The sequence below is a fragment of the Cricetulus griseus genome, chromosome 5, assembly GCF_003668045.3.
Source record: "Cricetulus griseus strain 17A/GY chromosome 5, alternate assembly CriGri-PICRH-1.0, whole genome shotgun sequence".
Classification (NCBI taxonomy): Eukaryota; Metazoa; Chordata; class Mammalia; order Rodentia; family Cricetidae; genus Cricetulus; species Cricetulus griseus.
In genome coordinates, this window is record NC_048598.1 from 104,349,518 (window position 1) to 104,366,183 (window position 16,666).

Here is a 16,666-nt window from a genome sequence, read left to right on the forward strand (position 1 = left end):
CCCTCCTCCCCCTCTGCAACTGGATTCCAGGAGTATGGCTCAGTGTTTAACTGTGGGTGCCTATTTCTGCTTCGATCAGCTGCTGGATGAAGGCTCTAGGAATGGTAACCAAGGTTATCTATCTCACTATAGAGTAAGGGCATCAGAGGCAGCCTCTCCACCACTGCCTAGATTCTTAGTTGGGGTCATCCCTGTGGATCCCCTAACATTTCCCCTGTGCCAGACCTCTCTCCAACCTATACTGCCTCCCTCTATTAAGGCATCTACTTCCTTGCACTCCTCTATTCCTCCCTTGTCTCAGGCCTCCTGTTCTCACCCTCCTTCCCTTCTCCTCCTCTCTCCTTCCCACCTCCTTCCTCTCTTCCCCTATGCCCCCAATTTGCTCAGGGTTTCTTGTCCCCCTCCCCTTCTCTTGGGGTCATCCTTGTTTCTTAGTTTCTCTGGTGGTGTGGATTGTAGGCTGGTAGTCCTTTGCTCCATGCTTTTTTCTCCAGCCAACATGGGTAGGAGAAAATTTTACCACCATGTTTTCCCTAACATACTAGAATACTCTTGGGAGCTCTGAGCACTGGGAAATTTTTCCTCTTTTTATTTGCTTATGTCAGGTATCTGGTCACAGAGCTGAGAAAACAGCTGAGACAGGCGGTGAGGGATGCATAGAACAGAGAAGCATCAGATGGTGTGAGCTACTATGTGGTGCTGACATTCAACCCACACCCTCTGCAAGAGCAACAAGTGCTCTAAGCCACTGAGCCATCACTCCAGCCCCAAGACTGCCTTAAGCTTTTCTGCTTAGTGAGTGCCCATGACAGTTGGGGCTCTGAGATCTCTTCTCATTCATGATAATCTTATTTTGCAACATAAGAGGTGATTATAAAACAGGAAATGCCCCTGATCTTAAACTTTACAGTCCCTGAAGGGCTGGTCATTTCTGAGTAGTCCACTCTGTCCCTCCTCCATGCCCTAATGAACCCATAGCACTGTCCTCTCTCACAAATCTCCTCCAGGCATGCCAGGTCTGATACCTGGGTGTAGCCACCACTTTCCAGATCCCGGAGACAACTTCACCAAAGCACACAGAGGCATATCCTTTGGAGTTCTGTATGCTGCATCTTTGAAACCAACACCTGGCTCAATCACTACTTTCTTCGAGTACTGATGATGGAGTCACCTTCCCCTCTTACTGGAACCACAAACCAGTTTGGCCTTCTTTAAGAAACCTGAATGACTTCTTTTTAAAAATTTTCTACAAGGCTCTGAGAACATATTCACTGATTAGTCTCTGCTTGCCTGACTCCCATGGTGTAATGGCGCCCTCTTTGTACCACTATTCTATCTACAAAATGGACTCTGTCATAGGAGCTGAATAATGCAGAAAACATATCACACAGAGAATTGGTTATCATTTTATATTTTTCAAAAGAGTCTTAAAAACAGAAAACACAAAACTTATGTAAATGCTAAAATAATTTTCTATGAGGTAAAAATAAGGCAATGGAATGCGGAATTATTGACCAACAGCAACTAGAATTATAATAGTATAAAAATTTTATAGCACTGTACCTAATGTGTACTTTAAAAATATAAATGTGTTATGAGGACATATTTAATGGAAGTCAGAAATACAGATAATTGATGATTGTAATTTGTTCACTATGCAGACTTTCACTTATGAGTCGATACTTAAATTTGATGAGTGTGCAATAGTTCCTCTGACATATCTCCGGAATGCTCTCAATGGGTGGATGTTACGAAGTTGGAATAGAAATGCTACAAAAATTAATCCCCCTAGCACTACAGATGTTGCAACAGCAATTAGTACATGTCCTGGAAAAGGCAATGGTACTTCATCGACATAAATCTGAAAAGAAAAAGCAAAGTGGTTACATTTTCTGGATGTGGTAATGAAAACGCTGGACATCGTATGATCCCCACAATTAACCACACAGAAAAATTCCACCCACAATTTTGTTGACATTCAGCATCCTCTACCACCACACTCTCATTCTCGGCCACATCCTGTCCAACCCTTATCCTGCACACAGATTCTGCCCACGGTTTTATTGTCAACCATAACTTGGATTGACAATTGTTTTGTCATTTTCTCAGTCATCATCTCATTTCACAGTTTATGCACTTACTATACCTGAAATTCTTCATGTAAGTCACAAAAGCTGACCCCAGGAATCACAGACACCTTGAAGTGAAACAGCTCAGAGCCCTGTGGAACAAACACAGATGGTGATTGTCAATGTGTGTATTCCTTTAGACAGAAATATCTATGGGAGCCACTTTATAAGGAGTGTCAAGGCCTTTAACATCAACATCACATATAAAATGAAGAGGTAGTAAAGCAGGAACTCAATGATGAAGTTTTATTTTCAGAAATTAAAATATAAAACAATTTGGCTGTCATGAACACCTTTGAGTTAGCCTTTACATCTGTGACTTTTTTTTTTTGCAGATTTTTTATTTGAATTAGAAACAAGATTGTTTTACATGTCAATCCCAGTTCCCTCTCCCACCCCTCCACCCTTACCCCCCCAACAAAAACCCTACATATCACATATCCTTTCTGCTCCCAGGGAGGGTGAGGCTTTCAATAGGGGGTCATCAGAGTCTATCATATCCTTTGGGATAGGGCCTAGGCCCCACCCCCATGTGTCTTGGCTCAGGGAGTATTCCTCTATGTGGAATGGGATCCCAAAGTTCACACCTATGCTAGGGATAAGTACTGCATGTCTCTGTATTTTCACACTTACCTGTGCTTTATGTATCCCTGTGATCCCTAACTTTTGCAAACAACTGCTCTACTTCCCTTTAGCCAGTTGATCTGGCCTATCTTTTAGAAAATACTAAATTAATGTTCTGTTCAACATTCAGATTTCTTTAGAAACAGGACAACCAGGGAATGGAGAAGAAAGAAATATTTTCTATATACTTTAAAGCTTCTAAATTCCCACCATTCGCCAATATCTGAACTTGAAATCTTACTTTAGCATATGCATACTTACCTCTAAACTTTAGTGGTAAACATGAAAATGCTGGCAACTCACCCTTATACTTAGGTTGAGACCAAAAGGATTATACACTGGAGTCTTAAGCCTTGTATCTAAGTAGTTCTTCATTTTCTTAACATTTTCTGGCATATTGTGTTCTGAAACATACATAAAATACATTTATAGGACACTTACATTTTCATGTTTTTATATACAGTAAGGTACAATGGAAGAGTCTATTGTGTGATGTTACTAAGGTAACTCTTGATCTTAGTATTGTTTGACTTTGTAAGTACCTTTAGAGTTCACTTTTAGTAAAGATACTTTAATATAGGTTTAGGCAGAAAGGCTAAGACAGAAAAAGAGACACTTAGAAGAAAGCAAAAATATATACCCCAGAGCATGGATATGGACATCTCAAAGAATTACAGAAAATAAGACACACCCAAGGGTGGGTATGGCCTCATGAGAGAATTGCCTATTTTTATGAAGTGTCTTGTTCTTAGGGGCTGGAGAGATGGTTGAGTGGTTAAGAACATTGTCTGCTGTTGTACAGGACCTACATTTGAGTCCCACCACCAAAATGGCAACTCCTAATCATCTGTAACTTCAATTCTAGGGACCTGATTGCTTCTTCTGGCCACTTGAAGGTACCAGGCATGCAAGTGATGCACACAGACATGCAGGAAAAACAACCACATTCATAAAAATTAATTTAAAATTCTGGTACTAGGGATTGAACTCCAGTTCCTTTTTCACACTAGACAACACTCTGCCACCAAACAACATCCTCACTTCTCTTCAGGGTGAATTAGATTAACACTTCTCATCAGGGGGGATTAGACTAATGACCTCGCATTTCTCCCATGCCCTCCTCTAGCAGGAGAGAGCATCTGACCACCTTGCTGCAGCTTCAGTTCTTCTTAGCCTCTGACTCATGAGAAACCCATCCTGACAGGTCATGGTTTGCATTTTTCATAGTGGTAGGTAAATGGCAGTAGAGTTGCAAAATAGGATCACTTAAGGGTTCTCCAGGGGAAGTAAACAAGTCTTCCCACTTACCTTGTCATTCTTTCTAAACCAGTGAGCCTATGTAGGTGTTATAAACTCTAGTGGTGTAGTGGTGAGAGGAGCTAACGAAAGTAATTCAATTCCAATGCTACACAAAGAAACCCTGTCTAGAAAAACCAAAAAAAAGAAAAGAAAAGAAAGTAATTCAAGCCTGACTGTCTCATTAGCTAATTTCCATTGAGAATATGATCACTATGGCCAACTTAATATAAGAATCAGCTTGTAAAATGCTTCCGTTTTTAAAAGTCAACTCTCCAAACATGGTAAGAGCCACCAGGATATCACAGAAACTGTGAATATTTATTAGGGAACATGGGAACTTTACTTTGTTTCCTGGAGTTTTCACTTCAAGAAGGCATTAAATTGTACAGAGTATCTTTTCTGGAGAGAAAAGAGAAAGAGTAGATGGTGCATGGATGAGGAGAGATTGTGAGAAGGGACTGGGAGGAGAAGAGGGAGGGAGGGGAAACTGTGATCAGCTGGGGAAAGGAAACATTAAATAGAGAAAGAATTAAAAAATTAAGTTTGTCAGAATAAGACTCACTGACTACCGAATGTCTTCAAACTTAGTAATATAGTGATGGCTAATCAAAGCTTCAGTTGACTTCATCTTCCTACTTCACCAGACCTATCTGCATCTTCCTGACTTATTGTGGGGCAACACTGGGCATTGAACCTAAGGTTTCAAAAATTGTAGGCACTGAGCTATAGCCCCAGCCTTTATACATCTGTCTGTCTGTCTATCTGTTACCTGAAAATATTTACACATAAATAAGCACAAAACATGGAACTATAAGGTGTATCTTTGAGGTAAAACTGAACTTATGTAAATTTCCTTTTGTATTGTAAAACATGTGTCTCTTTTCAGCTCTTTTACCACAACACCCCCACTCTCTTTCTTTTCGTTCTTTCTTCTTCTTGGGACAATATCTCATGTAACCCAAGCTGGTCCCATCTCACTATAGAACTGAAACTTGCCTTGAACTCTTGCATCTACCTACCAAGTGCCGGATTACAACTGTATACTACTACATTCAGCTAAAAAGAAATCTTCGAAAAACTTCGCTTACACAATTAGAAACAAACCCTACAGAATATCCAGCAACACCTAGAACCTTCAGGTAACTGTGTCACAGTGAATAATAAAGACCCTCAATTGGTACACAGCACAAACTTAACCATTGCTGCTACTAATCTACAACTTGACTTTCAGAGTCATTTTTGTGCTATAAATCATTTGTTATTTGTTTGTAATTATGTTTGTATGTGGGTACGTACAGGCCCTGGAGACACAGGCATAGGGCACCCTGCAGCTTGAGTCACAGTTAAGTGAGCTGCTTGATATGGCTCTTCTGCAAGAGCAGTACACCCTTTTAACCACTGATCAGTCTCTCCAGCCCTGCAGTTCAAATCACAAATCTGGCCTTGTACCACTGAATCCAGGTTCCTGGAAGTGATGAGAACATAAAAGGAGATGACATGTTCAATGTGAACATGCCAATGATTCAAATCTTTTTCTTAAAAACTCCTGGCTATTTCTCATGTGAACAGACATTGCAATCCACTCATTAAAAAAACAGCAATAATTAAAAAACAGTAATATTATAATGACTTGTAAGATAAGCATAGAAGTCAGAAAGCCATACTTAGTTGCCAGTTTTGCCTCCTATTCACTTCAGTCATGGTAACCAAATATGGAGGTTTCACAGATAATTTTTGTTTTTCATCAATAATTTCCAAAACAACTGGGTATTGTGTGACTGGAAACTTGAAACGATGAACCTAAAATACAAATTCCATGAATGCACATAATCTGTAAAATTCAATACTGGTCAAGAAATGAATGACATTTTCACAGAACCTTGGCCATTCTAAGTAGAGTACTTCTTAGGGTCTCTGCCTTTCAGACATGAAAACATTCTACCACAACAAAATTCAGACAGATCCCAAGACAGCAAACATGGTAATGAGATTCATAACTTTTAGAAACAATGTTTAGAGTTGGTATACAAAGTGATAGGTGTCATTATGGAGTTTTCCATATATATATATATATATATATATATATATATATATATATTCATGGAATTGTCTACTCTGTCATTATACTTTAGTTTTTGTTATCACTCTTCTTGCAGGAACCCTTCTCCCCAGATAGACCTACCTTCTGTATTTATGTCTCACAAATTATCTTACCTATCTACCCCATTTAACATCTCTCCCTCTGTGTGGTCCCCTTTCTACTCTCTCCTCTCTCTCTCTCTCTCTCTCTCTCTCTCTCTCTCTCTCTCTCTCTCTGTCCCTTTTTTTTTCAAGACAGGGTTTCTCTGTGTAGCTTTGGAGCCTATCCTGGCACTTGCTCTGTAGACCAGGCTGGCCTTGAACTCACAGAGATCTGGCTGCCTCTGCCTCACGAGTTCTGGAATTAAAGGCCTGTACCACCCACACCCTGCTCCTTTTCTACTTTCTACTCCCCCAATATAAATTTAAGCGTGGAGTCTTTGTATGAGGAAAAACCTAGTGCTTCTCTTCTAAGCCTGGCTTATTTCACTTACCATAATGATCTCCAGTCCTATTCATCTTCCTCAAAATGTCATGATTTAATTTTCCTTTATGGCTGAAAAGTACACTTGTACAACATATTGTTTATCCACGTGTTGATGGACATTTAGAATGGTTTCATTTCTTAGTTATTGTGAGTACTGCAGTAAGAGACATGTATGTTTATGCATCTCTGATGGTATAGTGACTAAGTTCTTTGGTGGCACAGCTGGGTCACATGGTACTCTTACAAATTATATTAAGTAATTTATTATTATTATTATTATTATTATTATTATTATTATTATTTGTGTGTACATGCATCTGTGTGTAAGTACCCAAGTGCTCATGAGTCACAGAGTGCTTGTGGAGGTCAGAGGACAAGTTGGAGACATGAAATCTTTCTTTCTACCATGTGGATCCCAGAGACTGAACTCAGATTGTCAGACTTGGTGAGAAATGCAACAGATGACCCTATCCCTTGAGCCATCTCATCAATTCTGATTTTAATATAAATTGTGGTCAGGGATTGTGATCTTTCCATCTCTGGTCTTTTTACTTAAGATGCCTTGACTATTTAGAGTACTTGAGCTTATCTATTGATTTTTGGATTGTTTTCCTACTTCTGTAAAAAATGTTATTGGAATTCTGATGGAGATTGCGTTGAAGGTTTCGATTGCTTTGGGTGAGACAGCCATTTCACAACCTTAATTGTATCAGTTCATGACCATGGCAGGCACTTCCATCTTCCCGTGTCTTCTTCAGTGTCATTCTTCATTGTCTTAAAAGTTTTTTATTAAGAGGCCTTTACCTTTTTGGTTAGGTTTCTCTTCTTCCTTCCTTTCTTCCCCTGTCTTTCTTACTTTACATATTGTAAATAGGACTTTTTTTTCTCAGAAAGTTTATTATTGGTATATAGAAAAACAATGAGGTAAGCATGGAATACATAGTAACTCCCAGGACAGCAGAGCTCACAGTGAAAAACTTATTTCAAAACATCTTTGTTCATTTATATGTATATGTGTTTCTATATTTGTGTACTTGTGTGTTCATGTGTGTGGACTGCAGGAGTTAATGTCCAACTTTATCCACAAACACTAATCATTTTATGAGCTAGAGTCTCTCATTCAACTTGGACCTCAGTGATTTGACTAGACTAGCTGGCCATTGAGGCTCTGGGATCCTCCTATGTCTCTCTTGCCACATGAATGCCATCAGGCTTAGGGTTTTTTTATGTGGGTGCTGTGGATTTTACTCCAGTTCTAGTCCTTGCAAAGAAAACATTTTATTGACTTAGCCACCTCCTAGATCATCCCCCACTATATTCATTTATTTGAGATGGGATCTCGTTATGTAGTTCTATATGGCCTGGAACTTGTTACATACAACACACTTGCCTCAGACTCCCAGAAATATTCCTGCTTATGCCTCTCAAGTGCAGAAATTAAAGGCATGTACCAAGAAACCCAAGACTTTGTGCATGCTAGACAGGCACTGTACCATGAACTAAGTCTCAGTCTTACTCACCCTCTTTAAAGATACAGTCTTATATAGACAAGGCTAGCATTGAATTTGCTATGTAGCCAAGGCTGGCCTTAACTCATGATGCTCCTGTATCCATCTTTCTTAAGCTGAGTCTACAGACATCAGTCACCAATGACTGGATTTGATCAGCTGTCACTTGAGGGTTCAATTGCCAATACCACTTTTAGATAGATGAGACTTCTGTCCCCTCCCTCCCTCCCTCCCTGCTAAGTCATAGTTGGCCCTGCTTGTGACTTGGCTTCTTTTCATTATGTCACTCATCTTTTTCTTAGTACTTTCCAGGTGTGGTTTGTGAAATTTCAGAACTTTTCTTCATTTTCTCTCTGAATGAGATGTCTCTTCTCCTTAACCAGGCCACACAGAGGTATTTTCTAGTTAGTCATCTCATCTATTAACCCCTAAAACAACTTTTGTGGAGGGGAGGTCTTTTATGATATGGCCTTTCAATCAAGTCTAGGCTGGTCTGTAGCTCACTAGGTAGCCCATTCAGGCCTCAAACTCCTGTCAATTCCCTGTCTCAGCTCCCCAGGTACTGGGGCTAGAGTGTGTGTCACAATATATGTTGAAATTCATAACTTTTTGTTTTCCTTTTTCACAGTGATCTCTATAAAGAAATTAGGCCTATTTTGGATAAATCATATCTTATGTGGCCCTCAATTTGTTTTGCCCCCCCCATACCTTACACTATGTCTTTACTTTGCTTGTCACACTCTCATACATAGTTAGTAACTCAGGCTCAGATAGCATTCACGCCATCTTTGATGTTTGTCAACAGTATGGCTTTCCTGAGGAATGGATAAGGATAATGGGGTACATTTATACGGCTGAAAAAAAAAACCAAAAACCAAAAACCAAAAACCTGATAACCTCATGTAATTTTTAGGCAATGGATGGAACTAGAACAATTCATTCTGAGTGAGGTAGCCCAGACACAGGAAGACAAACATGGTATGTACTCACTCATATGTGGATATTAGGAGTAAAGTATATAATAACCAACTTAGAATCCACAGCCCCAAAGAGGATAGATAACAAGGAGGTCCCAAAGAGGGACACATGGATTTCCCTGGGAAGGGGAAATAGAAGAGATCAGTAAGCAAAACTCGGGGTAGGGCTGGGTTGTGGGATGGGAACTTGAGGGAGCTGATTATGTGTGCTGGCCTCAGGAGGAAGGTTGGGGTGGGTCAGATGAGGATAGTAATGAAATTGACATCTTTATGGTGGGGCATTTCTGGGGTAGAGAGAAACCTGGTGCCAGGTAAACTCCAAGAAATCCATAAGGATTACCCCAGCTAAGACCCCTAGCAATAGTGGAGAGGGTGCCTGAACTGGCTATCTATTATAATCAGATTGTTGTCTACCCTAATTGCCATCAGCGAGCCTTTATCCAGTAACTGATGGAAGAAGATGCAGAGATCCACAGCCAAGCACTGGGGTGAGCTCTGGGAGTCCTGGCGAACAAAAGGAGTGGAGATTGTATGAGCCAAGGGGGTCAAGGTCATGACAGGGGAGCCCACATAGACAGGTGACCTGAGCTCTTGGTAGCTCACAGACTCTGGACCAACAGTCAGAGAGTCTACATGGGAACAACCTAGGCCCCCTGTTTGTGTGTGACAGTTGTGCGGCTTGGTCTGTTTGTAAGTCTCCTAGCAATGAGTTCAGGATCTGTTCTTGGTGCTTAACTGGCTTTTGGGAACCTGTTCCCCATGCTGGATTACCTCACACAGCCTTGATGCAGGAGAAGGAGCATGATTCTGCCTCAACTTGATTGTCATGTTTTGTTGACTCCCATGGGAGGCCTGCCCCTTTCTGAATGGAGACTGAGGAGGAGTGGATGGGGAATGGTAGGAGAGGAGGGAGGGGAAAGTGTACTCAGTATGTAACATAAATGAAAAATAAGAAAATACTCTATGCTTTTTCAGTTTGCCTTCTCTGTTACACTATAAATACAGTGAGATAAATTGTAGGGAAGGGCTGAAGAAATGTATAGTATGTAGAATTGCTCAATTATTCTTTCTGGATTTAGTATGTTGTAGCAGGATGATTAAGAAATCAAGGCCAGCCTGGGTTGGATATCAAAACTGCTGGTGACCATATCAGAGGAACAGAGGTGACAATTTAATTTCAAGGTGTCAGCTCACTAGGAGGAAACTCTCTTATGGGTGAATCTCCTTTAGGCATGGCTATGGGACTACAAGACCCTGGAATATCTTTTGCTTCTACTGTGCCTTTACATATTTGGTGTGGCTATCTTTCTCTGGTACCTGGTATGGTGTTAGTGGGTTTAGGGAGATCCCCACTGCCTGTAATGTAGTGCATCTATCTCATGGAAACATCCCATTCTACTGGGCATTTGTATCTGTGGATTGTCATGAAGACGATCCCTTCCTAAATTATACTGTCTAATTGATAATAATAATAATAATAATAATAATAATAATAATAATGATAGCTTATACAGAGTTTTGATTAAAAATAAATACAAGGGTATGTTACCCAGATAGAACCTACAAGTTTCACCTAAGGAACTTCTGTAGATCACACCTCAGGTTAATTATTAAGGAAAACATTTGAGTCCAGGAGCCGGGCTAGCTCTAATTCTATTGATGCTGAAAGACGCAGTCACAGGTTTCAGTGTGCAGCTGAAACAAAGCTTTAAAATAACTTCAGGTTAGACCAGATGCTTTGCTAATAGTTTTAAGATAAAACAATCTAAAGTTCACAAGGACACATAGCTAAGCTCTCTGATTAATTAGGCTAAGGATGAAAATGCAAAACAACCTGATTGTTGCTAGCTGCTGTACCTTCCTTGCTAGGTCTGGTTGATAATCAAAGTTGATTATTAAATAATTCCTTGCACCTATTTCTGACCTCAATTTTTGATATAAGAAAGAATTGATGAATGATATGCACCCTAAAGATTCAAAGTTCAATAGACTGTCTTGTGTATAAAAGTTTAGGTTTATAACTCCTTTAAAATTCCTTATAAGATTACCTTTCAGGATATTTAATAAGGGGATTGATTCTTTCCTTGTAACCACAATTTGCAGCCTGCTAACAAAAGAATTGGATGAGGAAAAAATGCTCCTTGCCTGCTCATGTTCTATTAATCTGTGACAAGTTACTTAGATGTATATTGTTCATGGGTTGTGGGGATAACTCTTTTTAGTCATGTAAGGGAGATGAAAAACATGTTTTCTCCTATATTCATTCACTGTAGTTATAGAAGGCTGTGAGCTGCCTATAGGTGCTGGAAACTGAACCTGGTCCTCAGCAAAAAGAGCAAGTGCCCTTATCCTCAGCCATGTCTCTAGTCCCCATGTCTGAGTTTTTGGATTTAACTAAAAGGCACTTTTCCAATCTTGGGAATAGGAAACCACTCCATCATCAGGTAGTTACAAATTGTCTTACCTTTTCTTTGCAATCTGAGAAAGCAACAGCATGTGAAAACTTTTGATGTTCTGTGCAGTTGCACATTGCCCGATCCCTAGCGTTAGCACATTGTTTGTATTTGCCAGTTTCCTGTAGACAGAGATAGCATAGGTTGACTTGTTTCCAAATTAAGTGTTTGGGAAATACTTATTATCTGAATAATAAATTCCAAGAAGTCAAGGGAAGAAAATCCATTAATGATAGAATATGAGGCACTGAGGGTATAGATCTGCAGATACTGCTTGCCCAGGAGGTGAGATTCTGGATGTTGTAATGCAACAATATCTGTGATGTAATGGAACAGCAATCCTTTAGGGTTACACACGGACATTCTGCTCAGAAACACTGCACAAGAAGACACAACTTTCTTCCTGTGACTTTACATTTCATAGTGATTTTAAGATCCTGTGTATCATACATGTGCAAGACTGTAATGTAGAGAATGCTGACCAGTGTCTGATAACACCACAGTGCTGACATGTACAACTGTCACATCCCCCAAATCCTGCATTAAAACCCTTCTTCAGTGGTAGCTGTGCTGACACATGTCAGAAGACTCAGCCCTTTGAATCAGCTTTTTGATCAGGAGTTCCAAGTCAGCCTGGACTACATAGCAAGTTTGAGCCAGCCTGGACTATACAGCAAGAACTTGCTCAACAATACAAAACAAAATAAACAAGGGGTCAAATCTCACTCTTATTTCTTGGTATAAATTAGATACATTTCCTACTTAGCATACAGGAAAATCATGAGGGAGACACACTCCAGAAAGGTAAGGATATACATGTAAAAAGTTTTATGTCCCTAGAAAGAATGGTTATAGTAACAAAACTGGTTAGTCTTTGTGAGAAAATGGAGTTGGAGATCTCAGTATCTAAGCGGCTCACTACTTGAGGCAGAATTTCTTGCCCTTTCATCCATGATTCAGCAAGAAGTGTGTTAACCTCTGAATATTTTGTGTGTATAAAAATATGCATACAATGTGTATTATTAGTTTAACTCTTATTTTTTGAAACAGTCTATCTATGTAACTAAAAGAGGCTGCTCAGAATTACAATATTACCCAGGCTGATCTCAAACTCATGATTCTCCTGACTTAGGCTGCTGAATTGTTGAGATTACATATGTGTGCACCATCATGACATACTTGTTCAACAATTTCTGAACACTCTGGTGCTATTTGGGCTACTGTGGATATAGTAGGAAAAGGTCAAAAACATGCAAATCCCTTTATAGCATGTCCAAGGCTTTCTGTTGACCATCAGAATCAGGTAAATAAAGGAAACCAAAAGGAAATCTGTCTTGTTTTATGAGCTTTCTTCCTTGTGGGATCAGAACACAAAAATAAAACAAATGAATAAAATGTATAGAATAGTAATACATGATATGGAGGAAATATGAGGAAATGGTGAACTTGGATGGTAGAGTTGGGGTTATGCATGGATTGGTCAGGTAAGGCCTCTCTGTAAGCAGAGTGTTAAACCTGACAAAGGAGGCAGCGGGGTGTGACATCTGACAGAAGAGTAAAGTCTTTTCTACAGCTGCAAAGTGCCGAGGTGAAACATTCAAAGAAACAGAAAACAGGCCAACATGGCGAGGAAGAGTGAGCTGGGGGCAGTCATGTTGAAGCATGGTGCAAAGACAGAGAAAATGAAGGGAACAGGGGAAGGGGAAGTCCCACACCCCATAACCTAATCTGTATTTCTCTTTGACTTAGTGCCAAGAATTCAACACATTGGAAAACATAAAACCTGTATGGATTTTACACAGAGACACTGATCATTTTTCTGAGTGATTTGTCACATCAGGTTATTGAAACAAGTGGACTATGTGTGCTTAAGGGCCAGAACTCATGTGTGTATCTGTGTGTGAGGTGCTTATGTCATGGAGTGGGTGGAGTTCAGAGTAAACTATCAGGAGTCAGTTCTTTCCTTCTACTTCCTGGGGTCAGACTGAGGTTCAGGCTTGATGGCAAGTGGCTTTCTCAGCTAAGCCATCTCATCGGCTCAGCGCTTTCTTAAATATAAAATAAACACTGCATTAGTTCACTTATAGATAAAGTATTTACCTTTGACTTGTGAAATAGACTTCTTGGTTTGGGTTTGCTAGGGTCTGCATGATAAAAATTATCTGTGAGTGGAATATAAACTCCCATGTTAGATGGAGGTCTGTAGTTTACCTGCAAGTGATTAAACAGAGAAAGAGGACCATGTGTTATTAGTCACCAAGGCATAACTGTTTTGTTTTTCCAGACAACTGTTCCAAACAAATATTTTACTGTTAGCTCCAGGTATTACAGTCAACTTCTCCTTTTCAGTAGCCCTTTCCCTAAGTTTCTGTAGCTTCGAAGACCTTACCCTGGGATGCTGGAATCTGGAATCTGTATGGAGGTGAAAATGCCTTTTACTACTTAAAACAGCTGTCATAAAATCAATGCAGGAGTGTCCAAACATTTTAGATAGAGGCTCAGTGATGCTTTCACAACACACCTTCAAGTTTTATTGTTTTTTCTGCCACAAAACTAAAAGTAGTATATCAGCTAATTTTTAGTTTTAAAATGGTGATAAGAATCCCCAAATAAAACAAAACACGACAAAAATGGCTGATCAAATGGGGATCTAAGTACCCAAGTGAAAAACCAACTATGTCAGTATGAACCTGTAACCCCAGTGCTGGGGCATAGACTGACCTATCCTGGGAGCTCATTGGCCAGTCTAGGAAAAACGGTGATCTCTAGGTCAATGAGAGACCTTGCCTTAGAAATAAGCCAGAGAAACAATTGAGAAGACATTCTGATGATAACTGCTGGCCTCCACTCTACATGGGCAATCATACCTGAACACACATACCTGCACATGCAATTGCACACATGTATATATTGGCCACTATCATATATACAAAGACAAAATTAAAAGACTCACAGATTCTAACAAAACAAAAGCAAAAATATTATATTGAAATGGTATTGTCCAAAACAGAATTGAAAGTTCAAGTTTAACTTTTTGTGACTTTATCTGAGGAAAAAAAAAAACCAACAACAAACCCCAAACCCAAACAGAAATAGGACCAATCAGATGCATTGTTTGAGACAAATCATTGTAAGTCAAAATAGCTGCGTGTATCACAAAAGCCCAAAATTATGCCACCATTATATTAATTAGACTAATTGTGATGAGAGAAGTTAGTAAGAAACACAATTATGTTAGAAGATTTTCAGAGTTTAGAAATGGATCATCACCTACAAAAATGACACCAACTAACAATCTAAGCAACAGAGGAGAGGCTACCTTAAATGCCATCCCCTGATAATGAGATTGATGACTGACTTATATGCCATCCTATAGCCCTCATCCAGCAGCTGATGGAAGTAGAAGCAGACACCCACAGCTAAGCACTGAACTGAACTGGAATCCAGTTGCAGAGAAGAATGAGTGATGAGCAATGGGGTCCATACCAGGCTGGTGAAACCCACAGAAACAGCTGACCTGGACAACGGGGAGCTCTTGGTCCCCAGGCTGATATCTGGGAAACCAACCTGGGACTGATCCAGACCCCAGGAACCTGGGTGTCAGTGAGGAGACCTCAGAAATCCATGGGGCCTCCTGTAGTACATCAGCACTTATCCCTAGCTTAGGTGTGGACTTTGGGAGCCCATTCCACATAGAGGGATACTCCCTGAGCCAAGACACATGGGGGGGCGGGAGGGACTAGGCCCTATCTCAAAGGATATGACAGACTTTGAAGACCCCCTATGGAAGGCCACACTCTCCCTGTGGATTAGAAAGGGTATGTGATAAGTAGGGTTTTAGTTGGGGGGTGGTAGGGGCGGAGGGGAGGGAGAGGGAACTGGGATTGACATGTAAAAGAATCTTGTTTCTAATTCAAATAAAAAAAAGAAAGAAAAAGAAATGGATCATCACCATCACGTTCTCAGAACAACCCACAGTTTGAAAATGACGGTAGCGCTGGAGTGCCTCATGCAGAAATTCTGACACAGAATGGCCATGGGAGTATACAGGAGAAATATACCACTTGTTCTCTTAAAGGAGGCATAGCTACATTTCTTACCGGCAGAGTTTTGATCATATTGAAACCTTGGCTGTCCTTGTGAACTCCGCTAATCCAGTGTTCAGGTGGTATGTGTCTGCCGGGAATGTGGTGCATAGTCCTGAGGTAGCTGCAACTGCTCTTCATGGTTGGCACCAGTGTGGTAAGATAGCACTGACTTGATGCTTCCCACACAACCAGTGCTAGTGAAGTGGAACCCTGGAAACATCAAAACATGAAGTTTAGAACCTGAAACACCCCAAATCCATTGTTTTCAATGATCCAGAGAATGATCTATGGTAGTTGTACATTTGGTTTTGAATGAATGCATTTATTAAGCATATGGCAAGTCAGCCAAAGGAAAAGAATAAATGTCAAGAAGTAGAGAGAAACAAAACAACATTAAATCAGGTATTCAAAACCCTGACACAGATTGAGGAAGTCTCATGTTTTATTTGTTAGATTATTTTCTTACATTTGTTTGTTTGTGTGGTGGTGGTGTGTGTGTGTGTGGTGTGGTGTGGTGTGTGTGTGTGTGTGTGTGTGTGTGTGTGTGTGTGTGTGTGTGTGTGTGTGTGTGTGTGTGTGTGTGTGTGTGTGTGTGTGTGTGTGTGTGTGTGTGTGTGTGTGTGTGTGTGTGTGTGGTGTGTGTGTGTGTGTGTGTGTGTGTGTGTGTGTGTGTGTGTGTGTGTGTGTGTGGTGTGGTGTGTTGTGTGTGTGTGTGTGTGTGTGTGTGTGGTGTGTGTGTGTGTGTGTGTGTTGTGTTGTGTGTGTGGTGTGTGTGTGTGTGTGTGTGTGTGTGTGTGGTGTATGTGTGTGTGGTGTGTGTGTGTATGTGTGTGTGTGTGTGTGTGTGTGTGTGTGTGTGTATGTGTGTGTGTGTGTGTGTGTGTGTGTGTGTGTGGTGTGTGTATGTGTGTGTGTGTGTGTATGTGTGTGTGTGTGTGTGTGTGTGTGTGTGTATGTGTGTGTGTGTGTGTGTGTGTGTGTGTGTGTGTATGTGTGTGTGTGTGTGTGTGTGTGTGTGTGTG

General features: G+C 40.4%; 1 protein-coding gene across 1 annotated transcript in view; it reads right to left on the minus strand.

Moving 5' to 3' along the window:
• Positions 1–1,669: 1,669 nt before the first annotated feature.
• The window catches only part of Catsperb (cation channel sperm associated auxiliary subunit beta), a 126,714-nt gene continuing 111,717 nt past the window's right edge, over positions 1,670–16,666 (minus strand). The window contains exons 21-27 of the mRNA XM_027419131.2: positions 15,657–15,854; positions 13,657–13,767; positions 11,568–11,678; positions 5,717–5,852; positions 3,057–3,157; positions 2,147–2,221; positions 1,670–1,861 (exon numbers count right to left, since the gene is read on the minus strand). Of these exons, the coding sequence (XP_027274932.1) occupies positions 1,670–1,861; positions 2,147–2,221; positions 3,057–3,157; positions 5,717–5,852; positions 11,568–11,678; positions 13,657–13,767; positions 15,657–15,854 (924 nt within the window). The remainder of the gene's footprint in view (positions 1,862–2,146; positions 2,222–3,056; positions 3,158–5,716; positions 5,853–11,567; positions 11,679–13,656; positions 13,768–15,656; positions 15,855–16,666) is intronic.